This window comes from Salmo trutta, chromosome 18 (assembly GCF_901001165.1).
Source record: "Salmo trutta chromosome 18, fSalTru1.1, whole genome shotgun sequence".
Classification (NCBI taxonomy): domain Eukaryota; kingdom Metazoa; phylum Chordata; class Actinopteri; order Salmoniformes; family Salmonidae; genus Salmo; species Salmo trutta.
The window spans coordinates 24,363,833-24,380,785 of NC_042974.1; the positions used below are offsets into that span (position 1 = coordinate 24,363,833).

Below are 16,953 nucleotides of genomic sequence, written 5' to 3' on the forward strand. Positions count from 1 at the left end.
TCCCCTGAATTTCCCCGCAACATCCCCCTTGTGTGGCCATAACGCCCCCTAAAAAAATCCATGCCTTTTGCGGCCAGTGGCCGTTGTGCCCCTGGGCTTAATATAATAATTAGAATTCCCTTCTCCCGGCTGCATGCCCTGAATCACCTCTCACTCACATGGCGCTCTCAGATATCTCAATTGTTGTTAGCTGATACCCGTCACAGGATCAGGTCCTTCTCACAGGCATCTCAGCTCCGAAGTAGACTACAAGTGAAGACAGACACATTGGGGACGCAACTGTGCACGTCCTTCTTATCAAATTCCCGAGGCGCATATGTTCGAAGAACTGTCCACATTTACTTCTCGTCAGCCAATAAGATGAGTAGGCCTAACAAACAGCAAAAGCACTAGCCTATGTCAATATACTATCCCCCATAGTACAAAAGTTGACCTATTCCATTGGTCAACTTGTCCTTCTGTGCGAGAAATAAATATTCCAAACATTGTCTGGGACAGTTGTGGGATTCGATAGATCCCACAACTGGGGATCTAAAAACCAATGAGGCTGACGCAACAGATGAGAACGTTTAGCTTAAATGTTGATAAACTATTACGCTATTTCTTCAAATTATAAGCGCAGCAATGCGCAAACAGCAGTAAGCGCAAATGTTCCAAAATGCTATCAATTAACTGGAAAACACCATTCTCAAAAGTGACTGCAAATGTGATTATGCATGTGATGCTTTATTATAAAAGGTGCATTACTTATTTTTTTGTGAACATTAGTTTTTTTTCTTTTCATAAAGGTGCATTTTTATGGTGAAAATTATCTTCCCCAAACTTGAAACTCAACCTATGTATGCCAGTCAGGCTCTACACCGGTTTTAATGCGGATTAATGTGCTTCATTTTAAGAAGTTATTTGTTATTTAGTTGTGATACAAACCTATGGGCTAGGCTACATGCGGTGTGTGACTATGATTTGAAAAAGTCGCAAAAAAAGGCCTGCACTGTTTCTTGCCTTACTGCACACAAGCTGGGCATCATTCACAAGTGATAATATATCATTCACAAGTGATAGGCTAATATTGTCACCCATCAGACTATTCTTGATTTAATTTTGCCTTTACATTAATTTGGATTTAGAATGGACCAGTAACATGCACCTGTCTCGGAACAGGGGCAGTGGAAAAAAATACCTGTCATCTATACACTTAAATAGCGAATGGAGGACTCTTTTCCCGTGGTTCATTTTCATGCCAGCCAGGTAGGCCATACTACTGTTGTAAAGAGAAGCAATGTGCTTAATATTAGGAAAGTAAAATGGAGGGGGAGTCGAGAGCTGTGAGAGAGGCCAAACTCCTGGATGTTTCGCAGGTCTGTTAGCTAAAAGCTTTGAACACTGATCATTATTTCATTGGCTGGAGCAGAAAGAAGAACCTGAGTGGCGTTTGGGATTTGAGTTAAAACTTGCTCTGAGACACAGTTTGCCACAATGTTGTTATTTTCTGGATGACAAAATGTCAAATAACCAAATTACAACCAATGGGTCTCTATTACAACCAGGTAAATGCGTCTTTTTCATGACTAAGAGCGCATTTTGGTTGCTATCTGGTCAGATAACCAGATTAAACCAGATCAAGACGTCTTCTTCATCCTGAAACCTACTGGTGACCCGGGCTACTTCTCCTCCCTTTCCCGCTCAGGAAAACATCCTTATACATCGAGATAGATGTAGTTACACGTAGCTAGATTAATTATTCTTTCCTCTTCCCTTGCTTAGCTCCCTTGGCTATGCCCAGTAATAAACCACTCTACATCAGAGTGACTGATAAAGTGAGCACTCTGTGTGAGTCCAGTCCAGTGATGTTGAGTAACCCTGTATTAGCATGGGCAACCCAGTGCTGCTGCTGCTACTGCCACTGCCTCGGTCATCTCCACCACCACAGGCAGAAATAGAACACAGCTCTCTCTCCCTAAAACAGCAGTGTTCCTTCTAAGGGACACAACCACAAAGTAGTGTATCAACTCTCCAGTCAGGTTCTAAATAGAAACCCTCTGAGCTTAATCCAATATCCGCTTGTCTGATGTCTCCATGCAAGCAGCTTGCTTGTCTTTAATTTCTAGGAAAGAGAAAACTGAGGAGAAGGAAGCATTGAAACATATTATGATGATGATAACGACATGATGATGATGTTGATGATGATGATTACGTAAAAACTTGATGATGGCAATAATGACCAGTCAATAATGAAAATAAAGTGACGTGTCTGTCTGTCTGAGTGTGTGTTCATGTGCAAGTCTATGTGTGAGAGACTGAGACATGAATAGTGTGCAGAGGACAGTTACAGTACATCACTGGTGAACAGGCCAACCAACACATATAATGGGAAATAAAGTATCTCTTCCCCTCCTCTCACCCCCTACTCTCCCAGCTCTAGCCCCCCAATCCCCCTTTCCTTCCTTAATTTCGCCTTCTTCTCCCTACTGCCTGAGCAAAGCAAACTCACCGCTGAGGACTTAAGCAACAAAGTGGAAGCTAGATTAAATCAAATCACATTTTATTTGTCACATATGCATGGTCAGCAGGTGATAATGCGAGTGTAGCAAAATGCTTGAGCTTCTAGTTCCGACAGTGCAGTGATATCTATCAAGTAACCTAACAAATTCACAACTACCTTATACACACAAATGTAAAGGGATGGAATAAGAATATGTACATATAAATATATGGATGAGCGATGGTCGTGCGGCATAGGGAAGATGCAATAGATGGTATGAAATAGAGGTCGACCGATTAATCGGAATGGCCGATTAATTAGGGCCGATTTCAAGTTTTCATAACAATCGGTAATTTTGGCCGCCGATTTGCCGATTAATTTTCTTTTTTTTTGGGCCATTTTATTTATTTTTTATAATTTTTTTTACACCTTTATTTAACTAGGCAAGTCAGATTAAGAACACATTCTTATTTTCAATGACGGCCTAGGAACGGGGGTTAACTGCCTTGTTCAGGGGGGATTCGGGGATTCGTTTTTGCAACCTTCTGGTTACTAATCCAATCTAACGCACAAGGAGCCTGCATGGCAGGCTGACTACCTGTTACATGAGGGCAGCAAGAAGCCAAGGTAAGTTGCTAGCTAGCATTAAACTTATCTTATAAAAAACTATCAATCTAAACATAATCACTAGTTAACTACACATGGTTGATGATATTACTAGTTTATCTAATGTGTCCTGCGTTGCATATAATCGATGTGGTGCCTGTTAATTTATCATTGAATCATAGCCTATTTCGCCAAACGGGTGTTGATTTAACAAGCACATTGCGAAAAAAGCACTGTCGTTGCACCAATGTACCTAACCATAAACATCAATGCCTTTCTTTAAAATCAATAAACAAGTATATATTTTTAAACCTGCATATTTAGTTAATATTGCCTGCTAACATGAAATTGTGTCACATCTCTAGCGTTCATTGCACGCAGAGTCAGGGTATATGCAACAGTTTGGGCCGCCTGGCTCGTTGCGAACTAATTTGCCAGAATTTTACGTAATTATGACATAACATTGACATAACATAACTCGTAAGCATTCATTCAGACAGCACTTTCGTGCATTTTGCCAGCAGCTCTTCGCTGTGTTTCAAGCTGTTTATGACTTCAAACCGGGTGGGTATAATTTGTGGAACGTTCCAACAGGAATCTATTCCAAAAACTTCGTAAATAACAAGGTTGCCAAAAAACAACGCATACAAAGTTGTAGAATAGATACCGGGTAGTGAGTGGTCTATTTCATTGCGTTTTTCACTCATCACGTTTATTCCGAAAAATGTCTGTCCTCACTCTGGTTGCCTATAGACAAACATTAAGAATAAGCTACGTGGTGAGTTGATGCCTATTCGGCAGCTAGTTAGCTAGGTTTGTATGCTTTGCTACTTTATATGCATTGTTGGTGGGCAACCTTTTACTTTACGTTTTTTGGAACAGATTCCTGTTGGAACGTTCCACAAATTATACCCACCCCTTCAAGCCTGTCAACTCCCAACCTTTTACTTTACGTTTTTTGGAACAGATTCCTGTTGGAACGTTCCACAAATTATACCCACCCCTTCAAGCCTGTCAACTCCCAAGATTAGGCTGGTGTAACCGATGTGAAATGGCTAGCTAGTTAGCGGGGTGCGCGCTAATAGCGTTTCAAACGTCACTCACTCTGAGACTTGGAGTAGTTGTTGCCCCTCCTCTGCATGGGTAACGCTGCTTCGAGGGTGGTTGTTATCGATGTGTTCCTGGTTCAAACCCAGGTAGGAGCGAGGAGAGGGACGGAAGCTATACTGTTACACTGGCAATACTAAAGTGCCTATAAGAACATCCAATAGTCAAAGGTATATGAAATACAAATCGTATGGAGAGAAACACTCCTATAATTCCTATAATAACTACAACCTAAAACTTACCTGGGAATATTGAAGACTGAAGAAGTCCTGGGAGTGCATTCTGACGAAGAATACCAAAGGTAATCAAACTTTTCTAATAGTAAATCGGAGTTTGGTGAAGGCTAAACTTGGTGGGTGTCTAAATAGCTAGCCCTGTGATGCCGGGCTATCTACTGAGAATATTGTAAAATGTGCTTTCACCGAAAAGCTATTTTAAAATCGGACATATCGAGTGCATAGAGGAGTTCTGTATCTATAATTCTTAAAATAATTGTTATGTTTTTTGTGAACGTTTATCGTGAGTAATTTAGTAAATTCACCAGAAGTTTTCGGTGGGTAGGCTAGTTCTGAACATCACATGCTAATGTAAAAAGCTAGTTTTTGATATAAATATGAACTTGATTGAACAAAACATGCATGTATTGTATAACATAATGTCCTAGGAGTGTCATCTGATGAAGATCATCAAAGGTTAGTGCTGCATTTAGCTGTGGTTTGGGTTTATGTGACATATATGCTTGCTTGGAAAATGGCTGTGTGATTATTTGTGTCTATGTACTCTAACATAATCTAATGTTTTGCTTTCGCTGCAAAGCCTTTTTGAAATCAGACAATGTGGTTAGATTAACGAGAGTCTTATCTTTAAAATGGCGTAAAATAGTTGATTGTTTGAGAAAATTGAATTGTGGTATTTTAGTTGGTTTTGTATTTCGCGCCGTGCGATGCCATTGGCTGTTGGCTAGGGGTTCCGCAGGCAGAACGGGGTTCCGCTAGCGGAACGTCTGTCCTCAACAGGTTAAGTTAAAATAAGTGTTCATTCAGTATTGTTGTAATTAGCATTATTATTAAAAAAAAAAAAAAAATTTGGGCCGATTAATGGGTATCGGTTTTTTGGTCCTCCAATAATCGGTATCGGCATTGAAAAATCATAATCGGTCGACCTCTAGTATGAAATACAGTATGAGATGAGTAATGTAGGATATGTAAACATTATTAAAGTGGCATTATTTAAAGTGACTAGTGATACCTTTATTAAATTCATTAATTAAAGTCGCCAGTGATTCGGGTCTGTATGTTGGCAGCAGCCTCTCCATGTTTGTGATGGCTGTTTAACAGTTTGATGGCCTTGAGATAGAAGCTGTTTTTCAGTCTCTCGGTCCCAGCTTTGATGCACCTGTAGTGACCTCGCCTTCTGGATGATAGCGGGATGAACAGGCAGTGGCTCGGGTGGTTGTTGTCCTTGATGATCTTTTTGGCCTTCCTGTGACATTGGGTGCTGTTTGTGTCCTGGAGAGCAGGTAGTTTGCCCCCGGTGATGCGTTGTGCAGATCGCACAACCCTCTGGAGAGCCTTGCGGTTGAGGGCGGTGCAGTTGCCATACCAGGCGGTGATACAGCCTGACAGGTTGCTCTCGATTGTGCATCTGTAAAAGTTTGTGAGGGTTTTAGGTGACAACCCACATTTCTTCAGTCTCCTGAGGTTGAAGAGGCGCTGTTGCGCCTTCTTCACCACGCTGTCTGTGTGGGTGGACCATTTCAGTTTGTCCGTGATGTGTACGCCGAGGAACTTAACACTGTCCACCTTCTCCACTACTGTCCCGTTGATGTGGATATGGGGGGTGCTCCTCTGCTGTTTCCTGAAGTCCACGATCATCTCTTTTGTTTTGTTGACGTTGAGTGAGAGGTTGTTTTCATGACACCACACTCCGAGTGCCCTCACCTCCTCCCTGTAGGCTGTCTCGTCGTTGTTGATAATCAGGCCCACTACTGTTGTGTCATCTGCAAACTTGATGATTGAGTTGGAGGCGTGCATGGCCACGCAGTCATCGGTGAACAGGGTGTACAGGAGGGGGCTGAGCACCACCCTTGTGGGGCCCTAGTGTTGAAGATCAGCGAAGTGGAGATGTTGTTTCCTACCTTCACCACCTGGGGGCGGCCGGTCAGAAAGTCCAGGACCCAATTGCACAGGGTGGGGTTGAGACCCAGGGCCTTAAGCTTAATGATGAGCTTGGAGGGTACTATGGTGTTGAATGCTGAGCTGTAGTCAATGAACAGCGTTATCACATAGGGCAGTGTGCAATGTGATGGCGATTGCATCGTCTGTGGACCTGTTGGGGCGGTATGCAAACTGAAGTGGGTCTAGGGTGGGAAGTAAAGTGGAGGTGATATGATCCTTGACTAGTCTCTCAAAGCACTTCATGATGACAGAAGTGAGTGCTACGGGGCGAGTTCAGTTATCTTTGCATTCTTTGGTACAGGAACAATGGTGGCCATCTTGAAGCATGTGGGGACAGCAGACTGAGATAGGGAGTGATTGAATATGTCCAAACACACCAGCCAGCTGGTCTGCTCATGCTCTGAGGACGCGGCTAGGGATGCCGTCTCGGCCAGCATCCTTGCGAAGGTTAACATATTTAAATGTCTTACTCACGTCAGCCATGGAGAAGGAGCAGGGGGGCCCGCAGTCCTTGGTAGCGGACCGCGTCGGTGGCACTGCATTATCCTCAAAGCGGGCAAAGAAGGTTTTTAGCTTGTCTGGAAGCAAGACGTCGGTGTCTGTGACGTGGATGGTTTTCTTTTTGTAGTCCATAATTGCCTGTAGACCCTGCTACATACGTCTTGTGTCTGGGCCGTTGAATTGCAACTCCATTTCATCCCTATACGACATATCACTTGTTTGACTGCCATGCGGAGGGAATAACTACACTGTTTATATTCTGCCATATTCCCTGACCTCTTCCCATGGTTGAATGCGGTGGTTTGCGCTTTCAGTTTTGCACGAATGCAGCCGTCTATCCATGGTTTCTGGTTGGGGTAGATTTTAATAGTCACAGTGGGTACAACATCTCCAATGCCCTTCCTAATAAACTCACTCACTGAGTCATTGTCTGAGGCTTCCCGGAAATTAGCTTTGTTAAAATCCCCAGCTACAATAAATGCAGCCTCAGGATATATGGTTTCTAGCTTACATAGAGTCCAGTGAAGTTCTTTCAGGGCCGTCGAGGTGTCTGCTTGGGGGGGATAAACACGGCTGTGACTATAATTGAAGAGAATTCTCTAGGGAAATAATGTGGTCGGCATTTCATTGTAAGGAATTCAGGTGAACAAAAGGACTTGAGTTCCTGTATGTTGTTATTGTTACACCATGAGTCGTTAATCATGAGTCATACACCCCCGCCCTTCTTCTTACCAGGGAGATGTTTGTTTCTGTCAGCGCCACACTTGAAGAAACCCGGTGGCTGTACCGACTCTGACAACATATCCCGAGTGAGCCATGTTTCTGTGAAACAGAGAATGTTACAATCTCTGATATCTCTCTGGAAGGCAACTCGTGCCCTAATTTCATCCACCTTGTTGTCTAGAGACTGGACATTGGCAACTAATATGCTCAGAAGCGGTGGGTGCTGTGTTCGCCTTCTTAGTCTGACCAGGAGGCCACTCCGCCTGCCTCTCCTGCTGCGACGATGTTGTTTTGGGTCTGGGATTCGATCCAATGTCCAGGGTGGAGGTCCGAACAAAAGATCCGCTTCGGGAAAGTCGTATTCCTGGTCGTAATGTTGGTAAGTTGACGTTGCTCTTATATCCAATAGTTATTCCCGGCTGTATGTAATAACACTTAAGATTTTCTGGGCTAACAATGTAAGTAATATACATTAAAAAACTAATTACTGTATAGTTTCCAAAGGACTTGAAGCGAGGCGACCATCTCTGTTGGCGCCATCTTGCCAGATCACAAACTCTCCCAGATATCTGCTACACAGAGCTTAACTCAGACCCAGATAAACAGATTGTGTATAGAGGGTTTGTCCAGCTCCAGCAGTCAGCTTATGGGTGGTTTGGTGGTTTGATAGAAAACATTTTAGGAAGGTCGTCCTCAAAGGCTCACAACTGAATAATAACTATGAGAGGGAGCTTGGAGCTTGGAGCTGGGAGCGCAGCCCTGCAGCACTGAGCGGGACAGGGGCACAACACAAAGTAATGACCTAAATCCACACTAACACTGCGCTATTGTGGAGCTGTCTGCACCCAACGCTTCCCAAAGGCCTCATTAGGAATTCTTACGCTCTTGCGCTGATATTTAACAATTTGTTTAGATAATGCCTGCTTACAAGCCTGTAAACTTCAAAAGCGTCCCTTCCCCAACAACAAACCGAAATTCCAACTCTCAGGCATTTTACAAGAGGCTCTACGCCACAGAGTTGGTTTCCTACTTTCTCTTTCTCTAAGTAAGTGCGTGGGTGCTTCCGATCATAAATTCAGTTGAACAGCTACTGTATTCTTGCAAACAAATAAACATACTGTAGAAAACATAATCAAGATAATTTTTTATATGGGGACCATAGTTAGCGAACACACAGACACAGACACACAGACACACACCCACCCACACACCCACCACTGCAGGCCTCTGTGAAGGACTCTTGCGCAGTGATGATAACACTTTAATAGGGAAGGCTAAATCTGGGTATTAATGGTCGGACTTAAAGCATTAGTGTGTGATTTGGGAATAAATAAAAGATCCCTCCTCCATAACAAGAGAAGCAGCTTCTTCCAAAGACATTTGTTCTCCCCCTCTCTTAAACCACTCCAACCAGTGTTGTGAACCCATTTAGCTTAACTTCATCCACTACAGATCATAGCCATGTGTAAATAGGGCAAAAGAATCCATGGGCTACGGGGCCCAATTAAGAACACTATTCATTCAAGAACCTTGTGAATGAAAATTGAGTTTAAAGGGAGCTGTTTGTATTTCTTTGCATTGTGTACTTCGAAAAAACACTTTATAACAGTGTAACTCTACCAAAGCTTTTATGTGCAAAAATGTAAGGCTCTCACTTTGCCACTATCTACAGTATGTATCGTCTCTGTAATGCCATCAACAAACCTATCATCCCTCTGGCAATCAGAATTACTACTCCCTCTGACCTTGTCACAACATCGACGGAAGGTGGCGCCCCTCCTCGCTCGGCGGTCGTCGTCGCCGGCCTACTAGCTGCCACCGATCCTCTTTTATTTTCTGTTGGTCAGGTCTAGTTTAGTTGGCACCTGTTTAGTATTAGTTCATTAGTGGGGGAGGGTTATTTAGTCGTTCTGTGTAGGTTGTTCTTTGTGCGTGATTATTTTTGTTCAGGTGTTTGTTCTGAGGTACAGGTGTTTTTCCCTCTGCCTATGGGTTTTGTGGCAGCGTGTTTTGGGCTGCGTCCCTTCGTTGCGTGCGGGCTGTTATTTGGGCATTTGTGTTGCTTTGCCCTGCCTTACCTGTTTTCTTGGCAACATGTGGATTATTTATTAAAATTACGTGTGTTCATGGACTTGTGTCTCCTGTGCCTGACTTCGACCCTCCTGCTTCCTTGAGCACACTGACAGAATCACGCACCACCGATGGAGTCAGCAGGAGCCGCAGCGCCGACCCCGTCCATGGAGAAGAGGGTTGCCCAACACACTTGGGGCGCCTGGAGAGCTTGGACAGAAGCGCTCCCAACAATCTAACGAGGCTGCTCAACAGCCAGTGCCACCACCAGCGCCGACAGCACCCAGTTCCAGTGGGGTTAAACTCGCCCCCCCCCCCCCGAGGGAGTACGATGGGACGGCCGCTGGGTGTAAGGGTTTCCTACTCCAGCTGCAGTTATACCCGTCCTCCTCCCTCGGGAGAGGAGAGTGTCAGCGTCCTCGTCTCGTGTCTCACGGGTAGAGCCCTGGCATGGGCCAACGCCATTTGGGACAGTCCGGACTCAGCCAGGGACCACTACCCGGAGCTCACCCGCCGCTTCCGTGCAGTGTTCGATCATCCCCCAGAGGGGAGAGCGGCGGGTGAGCGATTGTTTCACCTGACACAGGAGACGAGGAGCGCGCAAGACTTTGCCTTAGAGTTCCGGACCCTGGCGGCTGGAGTGGGGTGGAATGAGAGGGCACTGATAGATCACTACCGTTGTAGTTTGAGGGAGGACGTCCACCAGGAGTCAGCTTGTCGGGACACCACTAGCACCCTGGACCAGCTGATAGATCTGTCCATCCGACTGGACAACCTGCTGGCCGCCCGCAGGCTTCCGAACCGGGCCCTGCTCGTTCCACCTCCTAGCCCTCCCGCTACCACGCCTATGGAGTTAGGAGTGCTGCATCCAGGAAGCCGGTAGGGGGAGCCCTCTCCTGCACCCACTGTGGTCGCAGAGGGCACACTGCCGACCGGTGCTGGAGGAGCTTGCCCGGGAGTCCAGACCGCAGGCAGAGCACTCCTTCGACATCTCAGGTGAGTCAGCACCAGTCTCACCCAGAGCCCCCTGTCAGTCATATGTATGTGTTAGTTTCCTTCACTGAATTTTCCCCTCACTCCCGGCTTAAGGCGCTAGTCGGTTCAGGCGCGGCAGGGAGTTTTATGGACCGTGGGGTCGCCAGTAAGTTAGGGATTCCCCTGGTTCAGTTATACCAACCCTTCCCCGTGCACGCCTTAGACAGTCGACCACTAGGGTCAGGGCTAGTCAGGAAGGTCACTGTGCCACTGGTCATGGTAATGCAGGGGGGTCATGAGGAGAGTATCCGTCTCTTTCTCATTGATTCCCTGGCATTTCCGGTGGTGCTATGGATCCCCTGGCTAGCCACTCACAACCCTAAGATTTCGTGGAGACAGAGGGCTCTTAAGGGGTGGTCGAAGGAGTGCTCGGGCAGATGTATAGGGGTTTCCATCGGTGCGACGACGATGGAGAGTCCAGACCAAGTCTCTACCGTGCACATTCCCACAGAGTATGCCGACACGTTACCCTCTTCGGGTCACCCAGGGATTGAGCGGACGGTGCGGGGTCTTAGTGGGAAATACTGGTGGCCCACCTTGGTGAAAGATGTGAGGCGCTATGTCTCCTCCTGTTCGACGCTATGTCTCCTCCAGTGTAAGGCTCCTAGGCACCTGCCTAGAGGGAAATTACAGCCCCTCCCTGTTCCACAGCGACCATGGTCTCACCTGTCGGTGGATTTCCTCACCGATCTCCCGCCGTCTCAGGGGAACACGACGATCCTGGTCGTTGTGGATCGGTTCTCTAAGTCCTGCCGTCTGCTCCCTTTACCCGGTCTTCCTACGGCCCTGCAGACCGTGGAGGCTCTATTCACCCACGTCTTCTGGCACTACAGGGTGCCTGAGGACATCGTCTCTGATCGAGGTCCCCAGTTCACGTCGCGGGTGTGGCGGGCGTTTATGGAGCGACTGGGGGTTTCGGTCAGTTTGACCTCAGGTTTTCACCCCGAGAGTAATGGACAGGTAGAGAGGATTAATCAGGATGTGGGAAGGTTTCTGCGGTCCTACTGCCGGGACCGGCCAGGGGAGTGGGCGAGGTTCGTGCCATGGGCCGAGATGGCCCAGAACTCTCTCCGCCACTCCTCTACCAACCTACCGCCTTTCCAGTGTGTGTTGGGTTACCAGCCGGTCCTGATGCCCTGGCATCAGAGCCAGACGGAGTTCCCTGCGGTAGAGGACTGGGTCCAGCGCTCTAGGGAGACCTGGAATGCCGTTCAAGAATCCATTGAACGGGCCAGGGGACGACAGAAGGAGAGCGCAGACCGTCGCCGCAGTGAGGCCCCCGTGTTTACCCCGGGGGAGAGAGTCTGGCTCTCAACCCGGAACCTGCCCCCCCGCCTGCCCTGCCGGAAACTGGGTCTGCGGTTTGTGGGGCCATTTAAAGTCCTGAGGAGAAGAAACGAGGTGTGTTACAGGTTACAGCTTCCCTCTTATTATCATATTAACCCCTCGTTTCATGTGTCTCTCCTCAGGCCGGTGGTAGCTGGTCCGCTGCAGGACGCTGAGGTACAGGAGGTCCCTCCGCCCCCCCCCCGGACATCGGGGGGGCCCCGGCGTACACAGTCCGGTCCATCTTGGACTCCAGGCGCCGGGTAAGGGGCCTGCAGTACCTCGTGGACTGGGAGGGGTACGGTCCGGAGGAGAGGTGCTGGGTACCGGTGGAGGACATTTTGGACCCATCGCTAATTCGGGAGTTGGTTTAGAACACAGTGGCAGGAACATTCCAGGAGCCAATCAGCTTGAGGAGAAGTGTGAAGTTAAATCAAGGGATGAGGAGAAAGAGAAAGTTAGAAATAGAAATGGGAGAAACAGAACAGATTTTAAAAAATGCCTGGAGAGCGAAAGGTGCGAGGGAGAAAAGAAAAGGAGAGAGAGAGAGCAGAGAGCGAGAGAGAGAGAGCAGAGAGAGCGAGCGAGAAACCCATCAGAGAACGAGGTAGAGCTTTTCCTCTCAGTTCAGTGGCATATTAGGGTGATTAAAAATGGAGGGGATTAAGAAAGATACCTCCGAAGCGGCAGCTAGCTACAGGCTTTCAAGTGCTTGATTAATGGGGCATGATTCACATGCTGGTCCCATGTCCTCCGCTAGCATCAGTTACTGAGAGTTTAGCCTGGCAACATTATGCAGTCTGCAGCAGCCTGGGCCAACCACACACACACACACACACACACCCAGCACCGGCATCAGTATTCAGGGACCATTATTTGGGGTCAAAATTCTGAATGAAATAGGGAAATGGAAGATCTTATCATCCTGTGCCTGTGAGCGTCACCCCAAATGTCCTCAGTGACAGCAAGACTACGTAACATATGCTGAATGTTTACACTGGCACAGTGTAACATGGCACCCTCTGAGGAATGGGCAACATTGGTTTGTGACCACACTCAATTGAGGTGAGAGAAAAGCTCTGAAAACATTTTGGGAACACCTTAATAGGGGGTCATAAAATCCAAATTCAATATGACTTCAGCGTGTCTGATCAAAGAACACATCGGGGGGGTTTAAGCTACATCTTAAATCCTGTGTTTTTAGACTTTTCCTCTCCAGTGGGCCATCATACAGGGCTAGAGGTACTGACTCACACAGGCACACACAGACACACACTGCTAAGAGAACGTTATTTCAAAGTGAACTCCATCAACAGAGAGAGCATAACGATTGAAAATACGGCCTCATGTCATTAAACTGGCATTGACTCAGGCCTAGCTGCTGGCATGGCGGGCAGGTCAGAGCATTACTAATCCCTGATACTTTATTTAATGAGAGCACCGGGGCCAGAAAGTCCCCCCTCTCTCTAATTCCCTACTTGTCTGTCGACACACTTGTTGATGATATAGGAGCTCAGACTGGGCTGAGAGCTGTGTTTTTGTTGGATGGGACGTTTTATACACTCAACAGTCTGCAGTGGAAACCAAGGCAGTTCCTCAGTTCCAGCTTGCCTTTTTTCACTCTGCTGGGAAAGCTTGACTGTGCCTGTGGCTGCCAAGAGCAACATGACCGTATAGGTTCCACTTCGAGGGAGAAAATTGCATAATTTCTGTATACAAGGGAAAGCGCCGGCTAATTGCGAGTCCTAATCAGAATGAGAGTGAGGCTAAATCCATCACATTCCGCACAGGGACGCAGTAGTGGAAAAGGAGAGTTGGAAGTGTTTGTGTGTGTGTGTGTGTGTCTACACGTGCATGCGTGCGCGTGCGCACATGTGCACATATTGCTAGAGTGTGTTCCTGAAGTGCGTGCGTTGCTGTGAGGAGTCCGAGGGCTCGACTCACACTGATGAACGTCACAAATCCCCCTGAGCCACTTAATGGAGTTAGATTGCGTAAGGACGTCCCATTAGAACAGAACACCACCTAACAATGGACACTGGGCTGACTCTCTATCAGGCCCGATCCACTCTGCTCTGTATGCTGTAGAGTACACAGGCATGTGTTAATCACTCTTCAGCCCATTCACACATATAAGTGATTCATTCACCAGAGCAGCTTGATGGGCTTTTGTGTGTACACACAATTCACAACTTAACACTACAGCTGTTAGTTACTATTAGCTACGAATGATCCACAGCCATTAGCCAGTTCGGAATGAGTGGCCAGGTGTGAATTACAGACCTCATTGGAGAGGCAATGCTGTCATTCCATTTTGTCAGTCCGCAACAGAACAATCTGTCAATACAAACTAAATGCAGGAAGGAAGGGTAACACTGAATGCCGTTAGCCTATTGAGATATTTAAGTGGACACGCAACATATCTTTTCACTCATCCTCATACTAAGAGACAATCAACTCAGCCACAAAGCTATAGAGAATATAACATAATAGTACACGTCAACATCAAGTGGGAATGTTGGTCAAATCAGGAGCAGTGGGAGCGACGGTATTCCGGGACGGTATCCTTCCCAGAACTGGGAAAGGAGCTGGCATTCCGGGTGCTATGTAAACCGTGACAATGAGCGTTCCGGCCCTGTTGACACAGGGAAAAAATATTTCTGTCAACACTCCATCAATATTTATGTTAGAGCCCCCGGCTCAGAGAATAGCAGCAGTTAAACTAATCAACAGCAATGTGTTCTTCCATATGAGCCTGCTTGCCGCCAAGCAGACCTGGATTCAAATACTATTTGAAAATTGTTCCAATACTTTGAGGGTTCGCTTTAGCATGTCTAGAGGGCCAGATGGGCGGGATTTACCGGTTTGAGATGATTCGATTGGTCCAATAAGCCAGGCAAACTCAATTGAGCACATATAAAGTGTTTTAAATGATTTCAAATCGTTTTTGAATCCAGGTCTTCTGCCAAGCTAACAGAAACAGTAGCCTGAAGAGGAAACAAAGAGAGGAAGAGGATGTGTTGGGACGGGCCCCAAAAATGTGAGAAAAGCAGCGCTGCTGACCGCATTATCACTGTAATTATGCTTCCGCATCTGTTCCTGTCAGTGTGTGATCACCGAATGCTCCGACAACGTTCCCGGAGCGCTCTGAAAACCTCCAGAGGGGCACAGATTGGCTCTCAGAGGTGGTGGCACACTGCCAACCCAATTCTGTCCCTGTCCTTTCAGATCTCTATCAAGAGTGGACGATACCATGAAGTAAATCACGGCTACAATAAGGGAGAGAAAGGGGATGGTGTGTGAGTGTTTGTGTTGTGTATGTTTGCATACAGATGTGTGTGGTTGTGTGTCAGGGCATGTGAGCATGATAAGCGAGACGCAGTGATGTGGGTGAGTGTTTGTGTGTGTGTACTGTACAACTGTACCGCATGAGCACAGACACGTGCATGCGTGTGCAAGTACTGCACAACTGTTACGCATGAGTGCATGCGCGTGTGTGTGTGTCAGCGAGCGAGAGCGATTAGCTCTCCCCTCATGTCCCCAATACCCCCTACCTGGTTAGCAGGCAGCAGTCGTGGACCAGGGTTTCCTCCACGTAGACGCCCCTGCCCTCATTGCTGTGGATGGCGTGGCCATTGTGGCGCCAGCGCAGCTTGACCGAGGGGTCCAGGTATGACACGGTGCACTGCAGAGGTAGCCGGTCCCCACGGAACACCACCTGTCTCTGGGACGGGATCAGCTGGAACAGGGGCAGCTCCAGAGGCCCATCTGAAGAGGAAAGGCAGATATCAGGGAGAGAAGAAGAGAAGGGGAAGGGGAGAACTCACTCATCCAGAGGGAAGGAGATATTGGTGGGGGATAGGAAAGGGATTGATGATTCCCCATGGCTGAAATATCAGTTATGAAGTATTGACAATGTCACCACACAAAAATACACATACAATATCCACAAATACACATACACACACAAACATATCAGCAATCAGGAGAAAGCAATATGCTTGTAGGAATGAACGAAAGCTGTGGGGAACATAGAGGATTTTTAGCCAAGCAAATCATTTAATATCAGATGAATTATGATTTTTGTGGTTGTTGGCTATATAAAAAGGCTAGTAAAGGGTTTAACAGCTTTCTTCAGTTTCAATCTTAGAAAAGGCTAGCGCTGTACCTGGAGCTGTTTGCGTCGGCCACGCATCTGCATACTGATCTGAGATTATCGTAGTAAACTGGCTAGCTGTGGTACCTTGGGAATTCCGAACACAGGGAACATGTTTGATTGGGCACATAAAAACATTTCCTTGGACATGCTCCAAGAAGTCGGCTAAGCGGCCTTCAGTTCCATTCAGATCAATGGGGAGACCAAGCAGTGCTTACAGTGTGACGGGCCATTCAGTACATGGGTCATAAAGCTCTCCCATTTATAGATGCTGATACATTCAGTTCGAACTCCAACGTCTCTAGCTATATTACATCTCTATTCTAAATGCTATATAATGGATCTGACTGAGAGACAGTGAGATAGCAAAGGCACGGCACCATTCCATCTCTCTGGAGATGGTTTAACTAAGCCAATAACACAGCCAATAAACGTTTCTTTTAATGTATGATCTGGGAAACGATCAAGGCCGATTTAGTGAGACGTCGCCTGACCTTGATTTTATGTACGCATACTCTAATGCAGGGGTGTCAAACTCATTCCATAGAGGGCCTAGGGTCTGCAGGTTTTAGTTTTTTTCCTTTCAATTAAGACCTAGACAACCATGTGAGGGGAGTTCTTTACTAATTAGTGACCTTAATTCATCAATCAAGTACAAGGGAGGAGCGAAAACCCGCAGACACTCGTGTTAAACGCATTCCATGGAGGAACACGTGCTCTAATACATAGAGAAATAGAAATAATGCATACTATTAACATAAATAAGACAT

At 46.7% G+C, this 16,953-nt stretch overlaps 1 protein-coding gene across 2 annotated transcripts in view; it reads right to left on the reverse strand.

The window, feature by feature from the left end:
- The window catches only part of LOC115153051 (adhesion G protein-coupled receptor A3), a 302,520-nt gene that overhangs the window by 204,141 nt on the left and 81,426 nt on the right, over positions 1 to 16,953 (reverse strand). For both annotated transcript variants that reach the window (XM_029698085.1, XM_029698084.1), the window contains exon 7: positions 15,582 to 15,795. In XM_029698085.1, the coding sequence (XP_029553945.1) occupies positions 15,582 to 15,795 (214 nt within the window). The remainder of the gene's footprint in view (positions 1 to 15,581; positions 15,796 to 16,953) is intronic.